At 37.4% G+C, this 26,764-nt stretch overlaps 1 protein-coding gene across 1 annotated transcript; it reads left to right on the top strand.

Moving 5' to 3' along the window:
• Window positions 1-26,317, top strand: polrmt (polymerase (RNA) mitochondrial (DNA directed)). Its single transcript, XM_077717662.1, has 21 exons — window positions 1-220; window positions 476-571; window positions 848-1,587; window positions 1,784-1,917; window positions 2,306-2,492; window positions 4,081-4,230; window positions 5,135-5,302; window positions 5,386-5,556; window positions 5,961-6,200; window positions 8,033-8,818; window positions 9,465-9,587; window positions 11,386-11,508; window positions 12,340-12,519; window positions 13,986-14,072; window positions 15,492-15,605; window positions 20,559-20,611; window positions 21,112-21,210; window positions 21,389-21,461; window positions 22,313-22,404; window positions 23,713-23,786; window positions 25,746-26,317. The coding sequence occupies exons 1-21, from the start codon at window positions 58-60 to the stop codon at window positions 25,793-25,795; spliced, it is 3,903 nt and encodes a 1,300-aa protein (XP_077573788.1). The 5' UTR covers window positions 1-57; the 3' UTR covers window positions 25,796-26,317.
• The last annotated feature ends 447 nt before the right edge of the window (window positions 26,318-26,764 follow it).

The raw sequence follows: 26,764 nt of genomic DNA, 5'->3' as shown, positions 1-26,764 counted from the left end.
CACTTCCATGCGACTACCTTAGTCTGGATCAACATGGCGCCCTAGTGCAGGGATGTAATGCGGTTCTTACATGTCAACATGTCACTTCTAAGAGTTTGTGCCTTCGTTAAACGTCTCAATCGGCGACCTTTTCTTGAAAAATGTACGTCTTGTACCCGTCTTACCGAATCCTGTCAGCGATGTCTGTCGATGAAGAATCTAACAGGCAAACGACTACCAGGTGAGGCGAATTTTGTAACATTTGCATATAGTGACCAATGCCATCGTCGTTTTTAAATTTCTACTTTTAAACAGTTTTATCTGCTGTGATTTGATATGCACTAGTGAATTTTGCTTTCAGATCACTTGTCAGATAATAAATAACCTGCGATCTCAACATAATTAGTTTCAATGACAACCATCGTAAATGCGCACCCATCTTTTTTTTCTGCTTTTTGACTCATATTTTTATTTATTTATTTTTAACACACTGTAGATCCTCATTTGCAAATACGAAGAAACGTCTCATTTTCTGTCCGGAAGACAGAAGAAGCAAAGAAACGTGTAGTGGAACAGTCTCAGCTATTAGATGGTAAGTAATTTAGCAAAATTAAAATGCATCATCGTGGTAGTTATGATTAAGAGAATAATATTTTTTGCATTTTATTTTTGTCTGTCATTTATCTTGTCATATTACATAAAAAAATAAACTAACTTCTAGCTACATGCAAAAATATATGAGATCAGGACATACCTAAAAAAAATCACAATGCACAAATCGCCCTAGAGGCACTTTCATGTTTATTTACTTACTCTAAAAAGCTTGTAGTTAACTCATTTTTTGGGGGGGTGTTTTTGTACCTCCAAGTTTTAGAAGCTAGGATCCAGCAACTCCAACCAGAAGGTCTTCATGATGTCCAAAAAGCAAGTGTGGATTTTTTTCAAGTCCCTCCATCAAGGAGACACATCTCTATCAGAACTCCTACAAACACACCCCCGGAGTGGCTCAATATTTCCAAATCAAATCTGAATATCGTAAAGGATTCCTCTAAATCCCAGCCCACTCGCTGGATGGAAAAATTAACTCGAGAAAAGAAAAGCAAAATTAAAAGACGGGTACATCTCTGGGAGAAACTGCAGAAGAATCAACCTGGTGGCAAAGGAAAACGACATTTTCTTGGCACAAGTTATAAAACCATATCGAGTACTATCTTGGCTGATGAGACCAACTTGAATGCTAAAGCTCAAAGTACTAAATCACTAAAGGCCAACAAAGGCAAACGGAAGAACCCTAAGGAAAGAACTCCCTGTGTTAAAAACCAGGTGACTGATGAGGACCTTGCACAAGTGGAAGAATTGGAGAAGAGACTCAACCAGCAAGCGGACAAGTGGCCTTTTGCAGGTCTTTCAGATCATACTCTGCAAGTCAAAGAAGGAGCCGTGGGCAACATTCGCTCTTGTATTTTCTCTTGGCTGGAAGCCTGTGTCTTTGCCGGAGACATCAATCGAGCCCAAAACTTCCTGATGAGTCAGCACAGACGTCTGAGTCGACGAGCCGCTCTTGACACCGACGTCTACAACATCATGTTGCGAGTCTGGGCTAAAAAGGTAGGGTGAAAATCATGCTTTAATGTCATGGCAATCCATTCTAAGCTCAATATCATAAGGAAATTTGTAATTAATCCAGTAATGGTTGTTTTCTTGGCTTATATGCGAGAAAATGTGTGCTTTTAAAGTACACTAATTCTATTTGATGATAGTTATTTTGCTTATCTATTTGTTTGCTTATCTATTTGTTTTTCAGGGCATCTTAAATTGGATTGGCCGTTTATTTCTTCTCATAGAGGAGGCAGGTCTGCAACCAAATATTGGATCATATTCTGCTGCTTTGGAATGTATGGCTCGTAATGGTCACAGCTCTCCTGAAATTATTAATAGGTCTGTATACAAAAAAATGTATCACATGGGGAGTGTTAAAATATGGGTAATATTAACGGTATGTGTTGTGTTATTTACTTTTAAAATTTTAATGTAGTTTTTAAATTTTCCTGTAGGGGGCAGTGTAACCAAACATTGTTCATGCTTCTCCAGTTGACTAAAATACCTGGAATTAAGGAGAAGGGATACTCTTTAGTGATCTATAACATAGTGCATAGTAAAGTAAATATACACAGGCAACTTAAATAATGTATATCGCAAGGGAGTCTTAATCTGAATTTCCCTGCAAAGTGGATAGTGACTCTTTGTCTTGGATTATTTTTGTTGCTGCCATTATGAATCTTTAAATAACATTCATTCAGTTCATGGATCGTGTATTTGTTTTTAGGTGTTTGAACCAGATGATGCGGCATGGCCTCTCTATAGATGATCTCTTCACCAAGTGTGTATTCCAGCTTGATGAGAGAGACATGGTGCTGAAGGCTGTACACCTCATCCAGCCTGACTACCAGCCCCCCAACAGACTCGATATAAATAAGAAACCCCCTACACTGGTTGAAGAGTTCTACACAAAGGTATTTAACTCCTATATTCTTTATCATTTATGTCTTTCAGGGATAGACAACAACTAGCATAGTTGACCTTGTGAAAGACAGTTGGCCAAAATATTTAGTTAGTATTTAAATCCCAAATTTCTTAGACCCCTGATAATGAATAAAATAATCTTAAAAGACAAAAACAGAGATGCAACGACAAGGGTCGGGAACCTTTTTGACAGAGAGAGCCATAAACAATTCATATTTTCAATTGTTATTCATTGATAGCCATACTCAGAATTTACTAGAAGTAAAAATACATGAAAATATGTGCATTTTTTTAGTCATTTCACTGCCTTTAAAGTAGAAAAAGTCTCAAAATTATGATGACAAAAATTCTTACCCTGATGCTAATCAATGAGATGCATGAATTCATCCATGCAGAAAAGTTTAATTAAAAACTGCAAGATTAAAATGACTCTAGAGATAGTGTCCAGATTTTAGCTCACAGCTTAGCGGAGAGCCATAAGCACCCATCAAAAGAGCCACATGTGGCTCCCGAGCCATAGGATCCCTACCCCTACGCTAGGATGAACTTGATGGTGTTTTTAGTTCTTTTACTAGAAGCGAAAAAGTTAAAAAAAATGATCCCCATCACAGAGGCTATCACATTCAATGCATTGATACACAATTCACATTTTTAAATCTTATTTCTATCAAGTAATGTCCCATTCTTTAAATAACCCTAACTCTTAAGTAATTTAAGTAACATTCATCCAGCAGCGCCCCTAATAGATGCACCCCACAGGTTAAATAACAGCAGGGGTACCTCAAGAAGGCTGTAATTGCCTTTGGTCAGACTGTTAGGTATATGTGCTATAGTCCAGATACATACAGTCAGTTCTGGAAACTGTAAAGGCGGCGTTTATGTTAGCAATACTGCTAACTATTAAGAAATGATGTAAACTAAAGGTCCAGTTGGGTCAAGGGAATGAAAATTGTCATTGTTCATATATTCCTTTCCATTCTATTTTAAGCCTAAATACTTCATTTTTTTTGCTTCTCATTTATACTAACATTTTTCTTGTTGTACCATTGTTGACTAAGAAGATTTGTTTTGTTTCATAATTCACAACTGACGTCACTAGTGACTGAACGGCTGAAACGATGCCCAAATAAACTGGCTCGCTCGATAGTGGAATAGCAAACAGGACAGTCCCTGGTGGAGGCTCCAGAGACCGCGTTGGTGGCTGAAGCTCAAGCTTATTAGAATACTGTTTGTTCTGTGTTATATGCTCATATAAAATGCAGTTTGATTTTAGTTAGAGAGACATTCGTCCTTCAGTTCCGGAAATTTGGGTTGTTCTAAATATTTAACTGCTTTGATTTGATGAACACATTTATTTACCAGAAAGTATTCTATTATATATTCTTTAATGCTATGGGCTACTGAAGGTTTTGGAAAAAAAATGAGATGTCAAGGTTTCATATAATGTCCTGAGAATTACATTTTAAATTGCCCTCCGTCCTCCTTTTCACATTTTTTTCTATTTTCCGCCGTTAACTCAATAGTCTCTTACAACTTGCTGCTGCCGTGTCAAATTTTACAAAAAAAAATGTGTTTTAGAGAGATGATCACCAATATCCCAAGCTGAATTTTACTCATGATGAGCTCCAGAAACGTTTTAAACTCCAGCTCGACATGGAACAGGCCTGCACAGTCACCATTGACTCTGTGGAATCTACCAGGCTTATCACAAAGAAGATAGCCAAAATGGTAAGGCACTCTTATTTCGATGTATTTCAAATAAATGCAATTGATAGAAATGTTGAGAAACCTACTCAGGTTCTTTAAGCCATGGTGTCAAAAACTGTGTTTCTAAATTGTCTAAAACAGGATTTAATTATTATTTTTTTAACAATTCTATTGAATATCTCATCGTTTTGAATAGCCAAACTTGTTGGAAAGTGGTAGGGATTATTTAAAACATGAAACTTTTTAACCATAAAATACTTTTATACCCTAAAACAATTGTCCACTCTAAACGTAGAAGAGTAAAGTGAAGTGTCATATAATTTTTTTTCCTAACCTTGGCATTTACAGTCAGGGCTGGCTCGCCTATCGCTGCAGATGGGCTAAGTCGGAAGCGAGAGAGTCCCTTGTGGCCAGGAAGCATTTAAACACAGACCAGCAAGCAGGGCAGAATAATAATCTATTGTAATGGAGGACCCCTGAGATGAGACAGGCAGTCAGTCACCTCTCCATTCACAGTCTAGACTGTCAATACTCAAAACTACCTACTTTGAAGATTAAGATAGTGTTAACACACTTAGACGTACATTTTTAATTGTGCAAAAATCCTAAACTATTTGAACAATGATGCAAAATGAAACATCCCTGTCATACAGCTGAAAATATTCTGAGGACTGCCTGTAATATGAAGGTATTTGGGTTAAATTGTATGCACAGATAATATTTTCTGTCAACCCTGGAATTTCATAATGAAATTCCGCATTTTATATAAGATATAATGAGGATGGCATGGCTATTTTTACACCAAAAAAAATGTCGAATCAGATGACAAACTTCAGCCAGGCCGTTTTTTTAACTCACTGCATGAAAACATGTATTTGACAAAAGGTTGTTGACTGTGTTGTTTTCCCAATAAATGTACTTTTAGAGGGCTTTGCTGCAAGAGCAACAGGCTCAGTGGCGCAAATCACTTCTCCAGGCCTTCAGAGAGGGGAAGATGAACCTGGGGAAGACTAACAGCAATGACTTCAAACTTAACCTTTATCCCTACCTCTGTGTACTGGAAGAGAACAGCTATGTGGACATCATGTTACAAGTAATATCGCTAAATGCACAATGACCTGTAAATGATTGATTTTCACAACTGTATATTTACTGCTGTTCATTGTGTCCTACTAGACTATTTCCAGCATGCCGCCTAGTGGAGAGTCCTTGGTGATTTTAGCTAAAGAATTGGGCAATCGTGTCTACACCAAGTACTCAGTACTGCATAAGTACAGAAATCAAATGGTGGAAAAGCTGGGCAAAGTTTACAATGTTTACACGGGCCTTCTAGCCAAAGACACCGAGGTAAAAATTTAGATGTTGAAGTCATGCATGCATATTCTTTACTTATACAACTACTTTAGATCTATTTTACATTTTTAGCAGTTATGTTTTTAACCTATCCAATCTGAAATTGTAAAAAAAAATGGCCAAAATTTACAAATATGTAGTTTTTTTAAAGGAAAATACAAGAACAAAACAATGATTCACTTTCTGTGATGCAGTATTTGACTCACAAACATTTAATTGTTTTATCGTTGCTACCATGTTAGTCAGAAGACTTTTTTTAATACTGTAAATTCCCTGAATTTTCAGTTTTCCAAAATCTAAATCAACAAAAACGACTAGTGTTCTACAGTGAACTCGCTTTCCAAGAATCAAATCACTCTGTGCTCATCTGCAAACCTTTTATTGACGTTTCCTTCCAGGCATACAACATCCTTCCCAGGGAAGAGTGGTGCAAGGTGGAGTCGGAGCACCCATCAGGGGCCACGCTACAGGGGTCTGAATCCAACTGGCCTTACATAATCACACTGGAGCTTGGAACATACCTGCTAGATCTGATGGTCAAGAACCTGAAAATCAATAGCGACATACATAACTCAGCCTACGCCAGGAAGCGAATTCCCATCCTCTACCACATGTACACTTTTCGCAGCAACAGACAGGTATTGTATTCACATCACATGTTGTCCTTGTCCATTGAAAATGATTAAAGTATTTTCTCGCATATAGGCCGTACCCTTAAAATTGCATTAAAATCGTAGAATTTTACAGTTTCTCATAAATATATACAGTGTTCCCTCGCTTATCGCGGTTAATGGGGACCGGGACCACCCGCGATAAGTGCATTTCCGTGAAGTAGGGATTCCCCTTCAAAAATGCTTAATTTGAATTTAATTCCAAAAAAAATTATTTTTTATTTTATTTTTTACCCCCCTGTATACAGTACACCATATAGAATATGGGTAGAGAGAGTGAAATTCATGTTATAACAAAAAAAACCTATAAAATATGTTGTTTTAATGTAATATTTGTATTTTTTTTTTCCAAAAAAAAATCTGCGAAGCTCTAAGTCCGCGATAGCTGAACCGCCAAGTAGCGGGGGAACACTGTATATAAATTTTGTTCAGCGTTTCATGTTTATCCTTTCTCTATTTTGAAATAAATCACCATATCGGCCACATTGTTGGCATTATGGCGTTTCGTGCATGTCAAGTCTAATTTGTGCGCATATAAGCCGTACCCTGGATTCAGTCATATTTTTTTTTAGTAACAATTACAGTGTACAGGCGAGAAAAAAACAGCACTTTAAGCATTTGAATACACTTCACCTTGTTTTTTTTCCCACTTTTAAGTCTGCCATCTTGTGCACCCAAACATTGAGCACGGCTCTCCCACGAGTGCCAATAATGAAAACCCACTTACTCTCCCATGCAAAAAAACCCAGGCTAATCCCTTTTTTAGTGTCCCCTTTTTAATTGGCTTGCCGATTGGATGCCACCATACCACAGGATCAAGAAGTGGCCGTGTCATGGGAAAACGCTAGAGAGAAAAAACTTTTGGCACTTGATGAATGACCAGGAGATAATGTTTTTCACCTTGCACTTGTGAGGTAGTTCTTGCCTTTGCTTGCAACTCTTCTACCTTTGCTGTTGCTCTCTTTGGAGGTTAGCTCGTTAGGGGAGATGCCTAATGACTTGATGGCACAGCATGACAGTCTGAGTAGTGCAAAGCAATGTTGATCTCATTTCTCTTTGCTATCAGTGCTGTGTTTCTTTGAGGAAAAAATCTATTTTCAACTCACTAGTTCCATAGTAAATAAAGATGTAGTCTCAAAGAAACAGCAGTACTTCAACTACGATGAGTGTAAATTCAGTTTGAGGCTGTAATTTAGAGCACACTTGTTGCTGATATATGTACACATGAAATATTTTTTTGCTTATTAGTAGTATTTTTTTGCTTATTAGTAGTGGAGTAGTACATTATTTATAGTCATGAGTGAATGCTAAGGGTGATTTTTGGCAATTGTGGGGTAATAGTCAACAACTATTGGCTTGCTTTTGATTTTAAGACACACTTCTATAAATATGCACATTCTAGCCCCAAACCTCTGATCAGTGAAGACAGTGTCATTTAAAAGCATATTTGTCTCAAAATAAAATTATCCAAAATTACTTCAAACCTACAAAGTATGTGCATCGAACAGTAACACAGTTTTTTAAAATTTAGTGTATTTTTTGGCAGTTGCTTTAAACCTACAAAGTATTTGCATTGAACAGTAACAAAGTTTTTTTGAAATTTAGTGTATTTTTTGGCAGTTGCTTTAAACCTACAAAGTATTTGCATCGAGCAGTAACAAAGTTTTTTTTTTCAGTGTATTTTTTGGCAGTTGCTTTAAACCTACAAAGTTTCGCATCGAACAGTAACAAAGTTTTTTTTTAAAATTTAGTGTAATTTTTGGCAGTTGCTTTAAATAAAATTGCCTCTTTCCCTTTAGGTGGGCTTCATTAAGCCCCACCCCATCATGATTCAGATGCAGCAGGAAGCAATGGAGAGTAAACTGACCTTCGACTCCTCTGTGATCCCAATGTACTGCCCTCCCGTGCCTTGGACGTCAGCCAAGTTTGGCGCATACCTACTGACACCCGTCAAGCTGATGCGCACTATGGATGGGGCAACCCAGCATGAGGAGTTATTGGAGAGATGCCAGAACCTTCACCCTGTCTTGGACTCCCTTAACCAACTGGGTAACTGTGCCTGGAAGATCAATAAACCTCTCCTGGACATTATTATCTCCATCTTCAATGATCGGGGCAGTGAAAAACTTGACATCCCTCCACCAATGTCAGAGGCCCCTAAAATTCCACACTTTAACCCACAGGACAACTCTTACACTGCTACAGAGAAGGTCCAAATGAAGCGAGATGTGATTAACGCCAGAAAGAAATGTGGTGAGATGCATAGTTTACGCATGGACGCTCTCTATAAACTATCCATTGCCAACCACATCAGAGACCAGGCCTTCTGGTTCCCGCATAATATGGATTTCCGAGGGCGCACGTACCCCTGTCCTCCTTATTTCAATCACCTGGGTAGTGATCTGACCCGCTCCATCCTGCTGTTCGCAGAGGGCAAGCCGCTCGGGCCAAAGGGTTTGGACTGGGTCAAGATTCACTTAGTCAATCTGACAGGTTTGAAGAAGAAGAGCTCTCTGAAAGGAAGGCTGGACTATGCCAACTCTATCATGGAGGTCATTCTGGACTCTGCTGATCACCCAATGGATGTGCGTATGTCTTTTTTTAAAATTATTGGCTAGGGGGTGTCAAACTCTTTGGTCTGCGGGACGAATACAGCTTAATTTGAGATCAAGCGGGCCGGACCAGTAAACTCATTGCAAAATTACATTAAACTAACAATAAGCCTACTTTTTTTCTTTATATTAGTCACTAATACTAATAATTAGTGCAAAGAATGAGTAAATTATCAAAATGTTTATTAAAAGAATTTTCCTTTTACATTATGAACAATATATTATGAACAAGAGAATAACATAAGAACATAAATAAATGTCAATTCATGTTGTCTGCACGTACTAAAACACTGTGCCCCTTAGCGGATTATACAAGAACTACAAATTTTAAAGAAAATTCATATTTTTTTATACAATGCATCTTTCTTCCCCGGGCCGTACCAAACCACCAGATGGGCCGGATCCGGCCCGCGGGCCGTATGTTTGACACCACTGGGCTAGACAAATAGATTGCTGATTATCAGTTTACCTACCATGTGTTTGGCACTATAGCAGATCATGTTTTCTGTACAACTTTTTAGGCTGTTTAAAATTTGAGAGTTATCTCTCACCTCTATTTGCTTGATCCATAATATATATGCAGGGCAGTGTTTTTCATGACCATGTTTTGTCTCCTCAGGGTAAGAAATGGTGGATGAATGCAGATGAACCATGGCAAGTACTCGCCTGCTGCATGGAAATTGCCAACGCCGTTAGATCTCCAGACCCAACACAGTACATCTCTCATTTTCCTGTGCATCAGGTACTATCATTGTTTTCTTTTCATTTATTTACTATAGTGATTGTCCTCAATTGAATGACAGATGAGCTGTCCCTTTAAGACCATAGCTAAGATTTGAACACCAAACCTCTTGAAACACTAATTACAAGGTCATTTCCACCGCATCCAAAATTTAAAATATACTATCTGGATCTGACTGATGGGAACATAACATTTATTCCCTATTCTGGAACGTGGATTTTATCATTACTATTACCGGTGGTTAACTCAATGAAGAGTATCAGAAGCAGAGCACATTTCTTCAATTGTAAATCAAATATATAGCCACCAAATTTAGAATTTTACTGTCCTGTTTTCATCGGGTATTTTACAGTGCACATTAAAATTTACTCTCGAGGACTGGCATAATCTTTTTGGGCCATTTAGCCTGTTATTGAATCGTCTTTTGGCACACCGACAACCTGCACACTATCTTTGGCATTTAAATCATTAGACTATTTTGCTTGTTTGTTCCAAGTTTCCTAATAGACATAAAATTAATTAGAGGAGAGAGAAAGACAGTATCCAAATCGAACATTCATTCTAACTTAGTGAACCTCAGTTTTGTTCTGGAAGCATTGCTGTATATAACTACATCACTTATTTATTATTAACTTGCTTTCCTTTTGATATGGATTGAAAAGAGAGTGGTCTCCTGATGCATTCTAGCATTTTCTGTTTGCTTTTGAGACGCACATCAGAACAAGTTTCACTTCTGGCAGCTCTAAATGGAACATTATTCATTTTGAGTAGCAAAGCAAGCATTTTTCTCACTGACAGTTGGCAGTTAGTTGTGGTTTTCTCACCCATGTGACCAGCTTGTATGTTCTGTTTAAAATATGTTTAACATAAGTTGTATCGCAAATGCAATTAATCCATCACTTCAATCTACACATGCAGGCTTTTTGAAAATGTTAAATTAATGAGGTTATGCTACAGTGAAAATTAATGAAAGTCATTATAATAATAAATGAAGTCTTCGGTTAATTGTCTATCATGTTGATTAATTAATGCAACATCGCGTTTAAGATCAAGATTATGATATTATTGCGAATTACCGTATTTTCACGACTATAAGGCGCACTTAAAAGTCTTGAATTTTCTCCAAAATAGACAGTGCGCCTTATAATACAGTGCGCCTTTATATATGGAAAAAAACTGAAAACCAAAAACGAAAAACCACCACTGTCGGATATTAAAAAAACACAAACGCCTGAACTGAAGCAATACTGTTAAATATGTTGATGCCATCTTAGTTTACAAAATCTTCCATCATATAGCTCCTCCCCCCTTGCAAGATTTTATACAAAAAAATCCAAAACATCAACAATGGCAGTGCTTCATACCTGGAAGTCAATAGCAATTACCGTATTTTCACGACTATAAGGCACACTTAAAAGTCTTAAATTTTCTCCAAAATAGACAGTGCACCTTATAATACAGTATGCCTTATAATAGAGTGCGCCTTATAATACAGTGCGCCTTATATATGGAAAAATGTCATTCGTTCAGGGTGCGCCTTATAATGCGGTGCGCCTTATAGTCGTGAAAATACGGTTATCACCCGTCTATGAACATCCACTGTTTTTTTTTCTCTTCCAATTGGGATAACAACATTAACGATCCTTGACTCTGATGCTCTTCTGAGTCATCATTGGCAGATTTTTCATTTACATTCTCATCCATTTCACTTCTCTGCAACCAAAGCACATCTACCCATATTTGTGTACTAGTTTACAACACAAGGCTTCTTTTTAATTCTATGTTACATCTCCATCAGGATGGCTCCTGCAACGGGCTCCAGCATTACGCCGCACTTGGCCGAGACATCATCGGCGCCACCTCTGTCAACCTCATGTCCTGCGACTTGCCACAAGATGTGTACAGTGTAGTTGCACAGCAGGTTAGCTGACAACACTCAATAAAGCCTGAAACGTTGCATTCACTGGTCACAACTTTAGCTACAAAAATCAATATCACTCTTTTGATAATATACTTTTTAGACCTATTCTGATTAAGACAGTTATTATAGGTGTTGTTGTTTTGAGTGGTGTTAAAATGCTCCTTATCAACATGACAGCTTTATTTAACAATTTGCCGAGCCATAAAAAATGATGTATGGGGTTTTTCATAAAAATGCTAGAACTAAAGTCATAAAAGAAAGATTTGATATACAGACTAATAAGTTTTTCTCTTTCAAAATGTCCTTTACGCTTAAAATCAATCTTGATACTTTACATGCTGATCACTCCTCTGGCCCATACCAAAGAAGAAAAACTAATAGTTTGGATTTAGTCAAGTTTACCCACCAAACTCTCGGTCTTCATTTTCAGTATCAATTCTGGAGAACACTGCCAGCAGGTATTCATTCTGGGGACAAAAACAACCACCATAAATCGCTCTTTTGCTGCGTTTTATAGTCCAGAAAATACCATAATTCCAATTTAAGCCCTATATTGTACTACTTGTGACCCCCAATTTTCGGGAAGGTCTTTTTTTTTCTCTTTAGGAACACAAAAACACCTTTGTTTTCCAATGTTTGTTATAATACAGAACTACAAATGTTACCACATCAGGCTGTGCCAATTACTTTCAACACAACATGGTGCATTAAATGATTGTGCACTTCCTAAACCCTGTAGTTTTGATTGCATCAAACTGCAATGGAGGGATGGCTGCCTCCTGTTTTTTTCCACATTGATTGTACCCCACCTCAACTCATTTTGTGTTTCAGGTGGAGGAGTTCCGAGCTTGTGATGCTCGGAACGGCCAAAAAATCGCCCAGATCTTAGACGGCTTCATCAATAGAAAAGTGGTCAAGCAAACTGTAATGACCGTAGTGTATGGGGTCACCCGCTACGGGGGAAGGCTCCAGATCGAGAAACGCCTGAAGGAGATTGATGACTTCCCTAAGGTACAGTACAGGAGGAGATGAGGGGATAAGGGGGATGCTGTGTAGAGAGGTTCCCTCATGCTGCACTCCAGTTTATTTTTAGAACAGGATCTCCTCCACTTTATGTGGGGCACTTGCTATACAAGCTATGTGTGAACTGCTTTTCAGCCAGACGAGAACATTTAAATGTTTTCATCGCATTGCTTTGACCTTGATTCAGCACATATACAAGTGCAGTCGCTGGTTTTTACTCACAAATACAATCGTAATACAGTGAAATATAATACTTGTTGTATCAGGGGAGCCAGAAGTAGAAGGATACCGATAACAGTTATGTGATACTGCACTTCTATTTTTATTTCTGTCCTCAGTGGTTATCACTCATTTTTCAGGAATCATTTTATCTTCTTAAATGACTCACAACACACCAAAATTTGATCTCATTTCCATTGCCGATGGAAACTACATGGCCCCGTTGAGTATTATCTTACACGCAAGATTGTTATTGTAGACGACATTCGCATCATCGTGCCCTGATTGCTTCACCGGGGAATTTTTGAGTAACATTGAATATAACTAACGACACTAGTGGGCTTCCATGGTGCCTCACGACATTATTGCAAAGAAAATACTCCTAATTAGTCTCAAATATTCAGTAGAAGCTCCAAATTATAATTCCCAACAATTTTAAAGGAACCCACTAAATTTGACACATTTACAAATCCAATGAGACTTCAGCTCATTCAGCATGTAAAGCTTAAATATACACACATTTCACACATACACACGTCGCATTGGGCTTTATGTTGCTTTTTTTGAGTGTCATTTGTTTTATTTTAGAAACCAAGAACAAAGATACATTGAAGCAACAATAGTCAAATTAAGGGGAAAAAAGGATGAATAGGTAACTGTTAACATAACAGTTTTTCAGATCACTATAGCCTAAAAAAAGCAGGCTGTCTGTGGTCAGAGAAAAACAAAATAATATGATATATGAAAAAAAGTGTAGCTTGTAGTCCATAAAAATATGGTAATCCAATTTATAACTGCACAGAAGTCATATAATCTCATCTTTTACAGTGTTCCCTCGGTTATCGCGGTTAATTGGGACCAGTACATTTCCGCAAAGTAGGGATTCCCCTTCAAAAATGCTTAATTTTTTAAGCATGTTTTTTTTTAATTTTTAATTTTTTAATTTTTTAATTTTTTTTTACCCTCCTGTATACAGTACACCATATAGAATACGGGTAGAGAGAGTGAAATTCATGTTATAACAAAAAAAACTGTAAAATTTGTTGTTTCAATGTAATGTTTGTATTTTTTTTATTTATTTTTTTTCCCAAAAAAAATCTGCGAAGCTCTGAGTCCGCGTTAGCTGAACCCCGAAGTAGCGAGGGAACACTGTATTTGTAAAAAAATAAAAGTTTTTGGGTGTAAATGTCATAATGTAACAGATCATCCTATTGAATTTCATCTGTGTCTTTTAGGACTTTTTGTGGGAAGCATCTCATTACCTAGTGCGACAAGTGTTCAGTGGCCTGAAAGAAATGTTCACAGGAACAAGAGAGATTCAGGTGAGTGTGTCTACCATTAAAGTCCTCATCGAATCCATCACTATCATCATTCACATATAACAGATAAACATATTGTTCCACTTTTGAAATATTCCTTAGCTAACTTGTACTGAGTAACTTCCATCTCCACAGAGAGTCATATTTTTTCTGTTATTAATGACCAGTTCCTGGCACTATTAGGTGATAAAAATTGCCAACGGCACACATTCATCACATATGCTCCATTTATAGCATCAGTACTAGCACCTGGCTGGGATTGTGTGCATTATCTTCACAAGAAGCGTGCTGCCCAGCACTCCTAATAGCACCGGCTCCCGCTGCTTTGGTGTTCCTCCCCAGGGGGGATTGAACGGGACAGCCTGGGTTTCAGATAAAGAATTTACGGCCCCAAATCAATCACAGCAGCTGACCTCGTTCCTTCCTCGAACACATCCCATTTATTCTTGGCACATTCTCCTTCTCGATCCGCCACCTATCAATCCACTCATTGATCAGTTAGTCTCTAACTATCAAGTTAGTCCACCCGTCACTCCCTAGCTGTCTCCTTGTCTTTCTTTCTGGCTCAGACAGAGCTATAAGATGAGAGCACATGTGACCAGAGAAAGACTATGATTTATCTTCCTCACAGATGTGTGTTTGGGTGCAAGGATTAAGTTACCGTATTTTCACGACTATAAGGCGCACTTAAAAGTCTTAAATTTTCTCCAAAATAGACAGTGCGCCTTATAATCCAGTGCGCATTATATATGGAAAAAAACAGAACACCAAAAACGAAAAACCTCCACTGTTGGATATTAAAAAAACACAAACGTTTGAACTGAAACAATACTGTTAAATATGCAGATGCAATCTTAGTTTACAACATCTTCCATCATATAGCTCCCCCCCCCCCACCCCCCACTGCAAGATTTTATACCAAAAAATCCAAAACATCAACAATGGCTGGCTCTAGAGGTGACTGTGTAGTGAGTGCTTCATACCTGGAAATGATATGACGATATAAGAGAGGGTGATAACATTTTGTGGTATGAGGCTAAAGGTTGAGTGTTTACGCCACCTTCTTAAAAAATGGATATATACTACATTAATTAATTGTTACATCCCTAACTAATGTTGTAAAATAATAATATTACCAATGTAATAAAAGTTTCGTTGTTTAACGTCAAAATTCTTCTTTTACTACATTCTATCATACAATAAAACCATGTCACTTATTTTATTATTATACTTTACTGTTATAAGGAAATTTTATAGCTTTATTTCCTAGAATCCTTATGGTCCATCAGTAAGCTAGCCATAGTGGGCTCCTCAAGATTTGATGGGTGCAGCTGGGGTTTTTATTATGATTCCCACTAAAATTCTAGACAGGACAAACTCCACTGCAAATCATTTGGGCTTAAAGTTTGGTCTTTATTACAGGATTGGCTGACGGAGAGTGCTAGACTCATATCTAAGTCAGGACACACTGTGCAGTGGATGACCCCCTTAGGCTTGCCCATCATCCAACCCTACCACCGCACACGTAGCCAAATGGTAAGCAAATTTAATATGTATTCAAACTGAAGTCCTTTTCTTCTTCTTTCTTCTGCGGTGTTCCTGCTTGATTTTCCCTATTGTGATGGCACTGTGATGTGCACATAGTGTACTTTTTTTTTAAAAAAAAATGGATGAAAAAGAAAAATTTCAATTTTTTTCCACTGAGGAAAATCATCCTCACCCTCAGAGCGAGGTCGCTCATTTCATGGAATATCTATCAATAGTGAAAAAGTCAATTATTTTTCTTTTTCTTTTATAGATTCTTGTTTTTAGTCTCTATTTTTTTGTGTATGTGTGTGTGGAGATTTTTAGATCTCTTTTCAAACCTGCCATTTTGCTCTGACTGCCCCGCATGCCATTCTCGATGGTTACATTTTCTTTTGTACTCAATGCTTTCAACGAGTCAGAGTGTTTCGGCTAGAATATCCAGGTCCTGATAGGTTAGGTGTTGGAGAGTTTAGTGCTGATGGGTGTGTATGATTACCACTAGGGTGGACCTGACTGTAATGGAGCTACACAAAATCATTAGAGTTGTTTGTTACTGTGAATAGGCTGACAGTGACGCAACTGAAAGATAGAAATGTCAGTGTACCAACACCTCTGCTGATAGCATGGTAGGATATATACTGTATGCGTGTTGATGATTACCGTATTTTAACGACTATAAGGCGCATCGCATTATAAGGCGCACCCTCAATGAATTACATTTTTCCATATATAAGGCGCACTGTCTATTTTGGAGAAAATTTAAGACTTAAGTGCGCCTTATAGTCGTGAAAATACGGTAATTGCTATTGACTAACAGGTACACAGTCACCTCTAGAGCCAGCCATTGTTGATGTTTTGGATTTTTTTGTATAAAATCTTGCAGTGGGGGGAGGAGCTATATGATGGAAGATGTTGTAAACTAAGATGGCATCTGCATATTTAACAGTATTGTTTCAGTTCAGGCGTTTGTGTTTTTTTTAATATCCGACAGTGGTGGTTTTTCGTTTTTGGTTTTCTGTTTTTTCCATATATAAGGCGCACTGTCTATTATGGAGAAAATTTAAGACTTTTAAGTGCGCCTTATCGCCGTGAAAATACGGTAGTTGCTCTTTGTGTTACCCAATATTTTACTATTACGTTACTTTTACTAGACTAAGTCTTTCCAGTATTTGAGTAATTCCTAGCCCCGTCCTTTTTAACTTAGCTATAAGTAAATAATGGAAGAAGACATACTGAATAGCAGATGCCAAATGCATGCAGGCAGCAAGGCTTTAAGGTTGCTCACTGTGCTGTCCTCTCTTAAGTATGACATCAAGCAGTGAGTTGCTTCAGAAGGGTTAGTGACACCTCACAAGTAGGTGCAAGAGAGCTTTCCTGACAGATGGTGGCTCCCCCAAGGTTCCTTCTCTCGTGCCTCATTTTCCTCTGATTGGTTCTGCTTGGTTTAACGTCCAGCATGGACAAGAAGGTCCATTACCTCTTTGATGATAACACACACACACACACACACACACACACACACATTGACAGTGACAATGAAGAAGCAGTACACGTGACTTCTTTTATCCCCTGCTATAATAACATCTTAATCCAGTTGCATCACTCCACAACAAAAATGAAAGTAACTTTCAGAAAGGTCACCCATCCCACCCCCCACCCCAACACATAGATGGATTAAATTCAATCTCCCAGTCTCCTCTCTGCCTCTTCAATCCAAGGCCATTGTGTGGGTCATTTGTAATTAGACAAGGGATAGGATTGCAAAATGTGGCGTCGGGCACTGTAACCAAACTAATACGCATTAGGAAAGTGGCTAAAAATATCAAGCGCCAGACGCAAAACTTCGTCTCCCCCCAATTCAGCAAATCCTCTCAAGTTATTCACTTCCTAGACAGTAGGGGGCACATTGTGTTTGATTCAAAATGTATGGAAAGAGAGCATTTCATCACACCACAATAACAACAAAGCCAGGTGAGGAGTTTCTTTTCTCAAAAATATGCAACAGTATGACCGACCTTACAGCTTATTTTATTGTTAATATTGTCGTAAAGAAAAATAATTATCCCAAGAAAACACTACTAACTGTGGTGATGAAAGATAAATCAACGATGCTCATATTCACATCAACTACTAGATTGATTTAATTATAGTTGTATAAAGATTGCTTTTTCCTCAATAAAAATACAACTTTATCATGCGGACATTTTATTTTTCAAGTTCACCCTCATAAGGGTACAAATTAAGGGATTATAGATGTAATTAAAACTGTAAGCAAATAAATTAATTAGGGACTAAATATGGAAATTAGCCCTCAGCTACAATTGTGAACATTTACATATACTATATGATCATTAACATGAGTATAAATATGTTTATTAATATGGGCTTTTTCTTATTTGATAAATCATACTCAAACTCAAATTTCTTTTAATTAAAAATGCTGTATTTACTCGCATATAAGCCGCTTTTGTCGAACAAAATAATTGACTGAATCGAGGGTATGGCTTATATGTGCATAAAAACACGACGAAAAAAAGCTATTTAACGTAAAAAATGCCTCAAGATAGATAGTATATTATCATATGATTTTGACCCCTTTGATTCATTCATTTGTTTCCAAACCTTTTTCTTACTATCTCAAAAATTTAAATACACAAGGATGACCTAAAATACTTCAACTTTAATTTATCAAACATGCTAAAACCTGTCACTATACCACAAAACATGTACACCAAGTATTAAACGCAATTTACAAATTTCAAGAAAGGGGAAGATTGTTTTATTTCTATCGCATCATTTCCCAAATTTTGTTTACAAACTAATTCTTCTGGCTTTTTGTGGTGAGAGATGACTTTCACTGGTTTACCAGCCAATCACAGGTTATTCTTTAAGTCGTCCATATACAGGAGGTGTAAACAAGTACTTATCATGCCTGATGAAGGTTGGGAAATGAGAGTAGAATGGAGCATGAATATACTTCAAAGGCTGCTTAACAGGATTGTCAGACACTAATCGGATCAGAGGTCACTCTGGCTCATATTTATTGTTTATTATTCACTACCATAACAACCCCCTCACAACACCACTCTACCCCTTGTGCCCATGTGAGATTATAGTAAAAATCCCACGCCTTGCTAATTGTGGCACGGTGCTGTCCTCATCTGAATTGGTGCGATTTGACAGAATTTTTTAGGCGGACTCAAAATATCATTCTTTGTTCTCGTATTATTCTTGCTTTTTTGTTCTTGTTATTTTTCTGGTTCTTGTTGTTCTTTATGGTGAGGACATTCACTAAATTGGCTCCTCCATTGCTTGTGGATGGATTACAGTGACATTTCGTAGATGTATTTTAGGAATATTTATTCCTAGCCTAGTTTTTATTGTTTTTTTTTTCTTCTCTGGGTTGATTTACACTTATTTTTGTTTCTTAGATATATATAGACATACATAATGGATAATATTTGACAGAGATACTGTGTCTGAATCTCTTTGTGAATGGCACGGATATATTGTGATGTAATGTGTGGGCTTTGTGTTAGAGGCCCGGTAGTGTGCGGAAAGTGTCTTAACTCCAAATGTCGCCGCGATACCCTCCACAACGCCTTTGCCATCAGAACCGGGGTGAGCCATTCCCAGGGGTCACAAGAGTCTCCATTGATCTTACAGGAATCTGTGACATTTTGAGGTGAAATCATAATAAATGCGGCTACCGTTTCAAGGACGGAACTAGGGAGGGGGTTTTGTCAAAAAAACAACACATGGATCCTAATATGAGATGAACATTTTAGAAATCAAGGTTTTTGCTATTAACTGAATGCCATGAATGGGGAGCGCTTCTTCATTCTATGTGGTTACTGATTGCTTTTGTGCCCGTGGCCATCTGAATGGCAGTTCTCAGGTGATTTACACCACAGGTGTCCTCCATCCAGGGTGTCCAAGGCCTCATTCATCATCATGCTGAGCTAGGTCCCAGATTATGCATTACAGTGTTCCCTCGCTACTTCGCGGTTCAGATACAGCGGACTCAGAGCTTCGCAAATTTTTTTGGGAAAAAAAAATACAAATATTACATTGAAACAACATATTTTACAGTTTTTTGTTATAACATGAATTTCACTCTCTCTACCCGTATTCTATATGGTGTACTGTAAACAAGGGGGTAAAAAAATAAAATATATATATATATTTTTTTTTTTAATTAAATTCAAGTTAAGCATTTTTGACGGGGAATCCCTACTTCACGGAAATTCACTTATCGCGGGTGGTCCCGGTGCCCATTAACCGCGATAACCGAGGGAACACTGTATAAAGAAATGATGACAGTACAATGTATAATAGTCCAGATCTTTAATACCTGGCCTTCCATGCTTCAAACTGAAGGTAACATCTATTATTTTCACACACATTCACATTAAACGTCATCTTCGCCTTGCTAAGACATGCCTGGGCGTAAAGATGAAGAGGAACATGATGGACATGACCTCCCCAAACCTCCCCCACCCTAGCGACACAACCTCGCACAAGCATTGATGTGTGAGATAACAGATGTGGCATAGACTAATAGGCTTTTTCCTCACACTGACACTTTTTCCCCCAAATATTTTCTTGATAAAAGTGTGATTGTGTCATTCGTCTCACTGAGACCTTCAAGCAATTGACTAGAGGCGTCAAAGTAAGTTGCTTAGTGACTCGCACGATACGGCTAAGATAGGATTTAATCCATGTAAAGCTGCCACCTTCATTTTGTAATGCCGCCTTTCTTTTTGCCAGCTGTAATATTCGGTTGCTTCAAAAGCTGAATGTGTTTGACAGTCAAAGAAATATATTTTTTTTTATTATAACTACTCTTCCTCTTTATATTTTATGTACCAATGAATCTCCTTAATGTCCATCTCATTAATCTCTTTAGTTTTAGGAATCTCCATAATGATATATATACTTTCTTTGTCTTTTTTTCTGCAGCTCAGGAGCACCATTCAACACATAAACCTCCAGATTAGCCATGACACCAAACAGTAAGTGTGTTTTTAAAACTATTCTAAACTATGCAATTTAAAAAAAATGAATCTGAAATCTACTGGAGCTCCAGTTAAAATGATAAACAAATAATGACACATTATTACCCATTAAATGGGTAATACTCAAACCACCTTAGCAAGTATTAAGACTTATAAAGACCCAACAGTCACACTCTACTTTGCCTTACAGCAATTTTGTTTTTTGCTTCTTTTTTTGTAGTTTATTTGCTGTTTTAAACACCAATTAAGGGACAAAAAACAAAGAGTCTATTCTTCATAAGCAGAAAAAAAACAAGCCTTGCACTACTGGGTAGATTATAGTATGTACTGTAGTATAGCACGATATTTTCCATTGTAAATGTGTGGAATCACTAACAACCTCCTTAGAGAGATCATTATGAGACATAATAAGATGAGTTCAAGTAGGCAGATAGAACTACAAAAAAATGATTGTGACACATATTAATTAACGAGTGTGTCTGGTTGTTTCTTCTCAGGAGGCCTGACACAGTGAAGCAGAAGAACGCATTCCCGCCTAACTTCATCCATTCATTAGATTCAACACACATGATGTTGACAGCACTGTACTGCCACAGGTATCCTTTTTATTGAAATAAGGTTGATTTCCAATTAATTCATGCTAAAAACTATATATAAACCTGTATATTTTAGTTTCCTTTGGCAATATGTATCTTTATACTCAAGGCTCCTTTTGCAAATATTAAACTGGCCTATGATTTCTTTCTTTTCTCCTTAAATCTGACTTCCCCAAAGCTATGGTTTGACGTTCGTCTCAGTTCACGACTGTTTCTGGACACACGCCCTCACAGTGGACACCATGAACAAGGTAGTATTCACTTTCACTGTCATATGGTCAAAATTACACCAACAAAAGATGTACTGCATTACATTTTCTCGACGTTGAAGCATTTTATGTCGATTTTATGGCGATTTTTACCTTCTGTACGATCGATTATCCTCTCACATAATCCTGTCTCTTTATCCGCTACGGTCCTCCCAACTAATTACAAAGGTAATTGAACACAGCTCTGGCATTTGAAGTATTTAACATGTTAATCAACACTCAAGCATGTAGAGTGCAGTTTTCTGCACAAAAACACCATAAATATGCGCTTGTTGGTAATATAGTTTCAATACTGAGGCAAAATTGAGTCGGAATATGGTTGCTTTTTCTGAGGAACAAGCATAACTGGAGGGTTAAATCTAAGTAATGAGCACTTTTATTGTCTATAACATACTGTAAAGCAAAGCAAAGGCCATGATCTACAGTATTGACTTTGGCAAACTGCTCAACTACACTAAGACATGTGGCCTTGTACAGTGAAAATTGAGATTGATTTGTGAATAGAACACCTCTCCAAAGTGCCAGACGCTACCCAATGTGAGAATTTCCTCCCGTAAATGGATTATGACGACATTTTCTGATATGTCTGTTTGGAGATAGCAGACTGTATTAGTTGGTAATTGATAAAATGTTGCTTGGTGATTATATCATTCAAGAAACCTCTTCCTGTTCTAGTCTATGATGCATATCAACTGAGTATAGTTTTGCTTCAGATTTAATTTTTTTTCATTATACAGTGGTTTGCTGCTTTTTGCTCTTCTGTTGTGGCAATACTTCAATATTTGTCTGATTATTTTGCCTATGAAAAATATTCCTCTTTATCTAAATGTTAGGTATGCCGAGAGCAATTTGTGGAACTGCACAATCAGCCCATCCTACAAGAGCTTTCCGACTTCCTGCTCCACAAGTACTGCTCCACACTTACGTGAGTTCCACATAATGAAAGTCACATAGCCCCATCATTATATAGCATTTTCATTTATTATACAATGTTCTAAAGTTCATATCTTGGTATTTTACTTTGTGTAGCAAGGACATACCTTTCTTTATTCTCATTAAATGGGATTTTAAAATGATTTATTTCAAAGTAAACTCAGCAAAACAAGGCACTTAAAGTTAGTTGGTTATCAAAAATTGATATAAATCCACAAATTTCTCATCTAAAATATATCTTGTGATCTTAGCTCATACCTATTAGACAAATACAGTGTTCCCTCGCGACTTCGCGGCTCAGCCACCGCGGACTCAGAGCTTCGCGGATTTTTGGGGGAATTTTTTTTTTTTTAAATACAAATATTATATTGAGACAGCATATTTTACAGTTTTTTTGTTATAACATGAATTTCACTCCCTCTATCCGTATTCTATATGGTGTACTGTATACAGGGGGGTAAAAAAAATAAAAATAAAAAAATAAAAAATGGAATTAAATTTAAATTAAGCATTTTTGAAGGGGAATCCCTACTTCGCGGAAATTCACTTATCGCGGGTGGTCCCGGTCCCCATTAACCGCGATAACTGAGGGAACACTGTACACATTTGGAAATCCCATAAGGTTCGTTGTCTAATTTAGTGATAGCAAACTATAAGAAAATAATAGTAATGTTCATTTTAGATGAAGCTAATAAATGGATTAGATGCTTGAATTTGACCATATACAATAGTAATTGTTAAGACCTGCACTATATCACACTGAGATTTCCCTTTTCATGTACACTAGAAAAATAAGGCGAACATATATAAAATATAAGTGTATAAACTTGACAGAAGCCCCCCTTTCCCCCTTGCCATCCCTGCAATGGTAGATTTTCTAGCCCTAGGCAGGCTTCTGCTCATTTCTGAGCCTTTTCTCTTGGATAATTGGACATCATGTCCTTTCAGCCTGCACCCCCTGCTCATGAACACAAACTTCACAGAGACCAATACTTTTTAAAGGCTTTTTTTTCTCCCTAGAGTCTTCATCCCCAAAATATTGTTTGCAGCTCAATGCAAATGTATTTTATGAGCTGCCCTTCTGTTTACCTGCAAGCTGCAGTTTCTTTTTTTTTCCTTTGTGGGTTTTTTTGAAGTTAGGCTGTTCCAGTTGAGTAGAGAAATAATCCTTTGTGATCCGAGTCAAAAACTCACTGAACTGATTCATGAGTTTCACTGTGGTTAAAGTATGAAGTCTTGTCTTTTGTTTGTAAAGGTTTCCCAGTGTCTAACTCTTTATTCTATACTTCTTCCTTGGTAGAGCTGAGAGTACAAACAAAAAGTATCTGGAGGACCGCAGGCTCATGCTGCTGCTGGGTAAAGTGCCGCAGACAGGTCAGTTAATATGCAGCCTTTTCTACAACTTTGGTTTATTGCTTAGGGTAGATGCCACTCCTAGAAATTGTACAAACTGTGTGGTTTTGGTCCTAATTGGTTGGAAGACCATCCAAATGGCCTTAAGCACTTCACTATAACTAGCTGAACATCTATTTTTTTTGCTTCTGTTGTGGGTGGCATGTGCTTGTGGCAATTACTCATTCTATATTTTTATGTACAAATGATCAAAAAATGATTCGAGGTTAATGCATAAAAATCCGATTTTGATTCAGTTTGGAAGTGATGATTTAAAGTGATTAGAGTGTATATTTTTTATGTAGGAATCCATCATAATTTATCTAAATGTATAAAATTGCATTTTTATAATATTTTCAAAGCAGTAAAGGCTATTGCTGATGATTATTTCTTTAAGACACTGTAAAAAAAATAGAAACACTCCAAGCCAATGTAGAATTTCGTCAACAATAACATAAGAAACATTAAATTGCATATTTTGGGATTCCATCAGAAAATATTGGAACAAAAAACATTTTGGACACTTGCTTCTTTGTTATACTTTTTTACAGACGATTAAAATTCTCAGAATTGCTCACTTCCCAAATTGGAAATAGAGAAAAACACGCTTCAGGGCCTTCACTAAAACTAATTCAACCACGTTTTGCAGATACTACAATACTACATGTTGCTTTAGGCCCGCCTTTCTGGGCAGCAAACTAGTCATTCCGTGAATGATTCGCCTCCAGTTATTGAAATCCATTTGTCCTTCCTCCGCTTCCTCGTCGAAGATTACACAAGTAGCAACTTGTAGCTGTGATGAACATTAAATCGACCACGTTTCCGCATGAGCGGCAAACTTTGAAAAATCGATGGATGGATTTATCATTCCCGGCCGGCTTTAGCCCGCCTTCGAGCCCTGATTGCTATGGTGACGGCACACGGACACGTCCCCCCCTGTCAAATAGGTGGCTGGAAGTCCTCTTACACAATTTCCCCACCCTTCCTTTTCCCATCTGATCTGGATCATGTAATTGGTGTAAATTGTGAACCTTCGTAATCAGCTTACGTGGCCCAGTCAGGTGTATTTAATAACACAAATCATAAGATCCTTTTTAATCTTCTCTGGGACCGTCAACGAACTTATTTTCGTTCATGTTCAACGGCGCTTAAGCCGAAAGGGAGGTCGTCTGTCTCCGTAATCGGGATCAAATGTCAGATAGGGCACAAGTAAACATTTTGGGGAAGCTTAGAGCCCTTAACGCTAATCATTTTGTTCACTGAGTATGTGTTGTGGCAGATAGTAAAATAAATAAATTCCCTAGATGAATTGGATTGGGCATCTATTGTTGTCCAAAGCAACAAAAGATTTGGGCAATGTTAGAAATTAAAAAATAACATTTTCTGATTTTAGAGCACTGTTTATTGCTTCATGTTCTTTTTCTACAATTTTCCAATACAGTGTTCCCTCGGTCATCGCGGTTAATGGGGACCGGGACCGCCCGCGATAAGTGAATTTCCGCGAAGTGGGGATTCCCCTTCAAAAATGTTTAATTTGAATTTAATTTTTAAAAAAATGTAATTTTTTTTACATTTTTTATACATTTTTTTTACATTTTTTATTTTTATTTTTTTTACCCCCCTATATACAGTACACCATATATAATACGGGTAGAGTGAATGGAATTCATGTTATAACAAAAAAAAAACAGTAGAATATGTTGTTTCAATGTAATATTTGTATTGTTATTTTTTTCCCCAAAAAATCCGCGAAGCTCTGAGTCCGCGGTGTCTGAGCCGCGAAGTAGCGAGGGAACACTGTAGCTTTTTTAATTGAATTATATGCTTAAACTGACAATAATTGTATGCGTTATCACTTTTTTTACCACTCATAACAACATTCTCCATATTAAAACCCATCCATAATTCTGATAATCATCCAATCCTTTCTTCTTTCCAAAGGGGACTTTGATTTAAACCAGGTGAAACAATCCACATACTTCTTCAGCTGAACACCCCCCATGGAGACTCCATGGATGGTCCCGATATTGATTTCTCCTGCTTCTCGGGGTCCTGAGAGGTTTGATATCCTGCTCCGGAGCCTGATTGTATAAGCACTTGAACAGGAAAGGATGGGATAAGGAGGAAAAACTTGAATCAAGAAAGACAAGGGCTTTTTCTAGCAACCATGTGATGGAACGCCAACCGTGCTCCTTGAGTATCAGTGATTGTCGGGGTAGGGGTCAGCGAGCAGGTATGTGAGAATCCGTGCCAAGTAGTGAGCGGCCATTATCATTATCGCATTGCATCATGGACTAAATACATGTACAGTGCGTGAGTTTTGATTGCTAACACTAAAGAGAAATAGAAAAGAGGGAAAAAAATGCAAGAATAGGTACTCGTGTGTTTTTTTATGGATGCTATTTCAAATATGTTATAATGACTCGTCCATGATAGAATATCATGTTGTCGTATTATTCTTTTTGGATAAATCTCTTCTTGGGAAATTAAAATAAAATAATTTCCACAGGGAATTTGGACTTTAGTACTCATTTTTTAACTAATTAAAGCCTTAGTATACATGGTATTTTTTGTGAAAAATGCTGATGTTTTGTAAAAAAAAATTAAAGTAATGAATTTTTTTTAAATCAACTTATTTAATGGGTGTAAAGCATATTTTCAGAGGACTGAAGAGCCAACTGAAATAGGTCGAGTGACGCTACGGATTTAGACACCATGAAACTAAGACAGCCGTTGCAAACTACAAAGAGTTTCTTGAAGTACAAGAATGTTCTATCAAGATGTCATCTTATCTTTTAAACATTACCACTTCTGCATCTTTATTTGACCTTTTCTTCTTTCACCTAAAATACTTCTGTGCGAGGCTTATAAAAATAGCACGAGCGCTTTCAGAAAAAACTGTTTTAAAAGAAACTTGCTCAAAACAGTTGAAGCATTGCTGTCACTGTACTTGGGTAACT

The sequence above is a fragment of the Stigmatopora nigra genome, chromosome 5 (genome assembly GCF_051989575.1).
Source record: "Stigmatopora nigra isolate UIUO_SnigA chromosome 5, RoL_Snig_1.1, whole genome shotgun sequence".
NCBI classification, from domain to species: Eukaryota; Metazoa; Chordata; class Actinopteri; order Syngnathiformes; family Syngnathidae; genus Stigmatopora; species Stigmatopora nigra.
The sequence above is the reverse complement of the archived record's forward strand: the minus strand, read 5'-3'. Positions and strand labels throughout refer to the sequence as shown.

What these genes read in the sequence shown, in the direction of transcription:
- polrmt (XM_077717662.1), top strand. Translation starts at nt 58, where the DNA reads ATGCGGTTCTTACATGTCAACATGTCACTTCTAAGAGTTTGTGCCTTC. An exon ending in AGATTGATGACTTCCCTAAG is followed by an intron (nt 12,520 to 13,985) that starts GTACAGTACAGG and finishes TGTGTCTTTTAG; the next exon opens with GACTTTTTGTGGGAAGCATC. An exon ending in CAGGAACAAGAGAGATTCAG is followed by an intron (nt 14,073 to 15,491) that starts GTGAGTGTGTCT and finishes TCTTTATTACAG; the next exon opens with GATTGGCTGACGGAGAGTGC.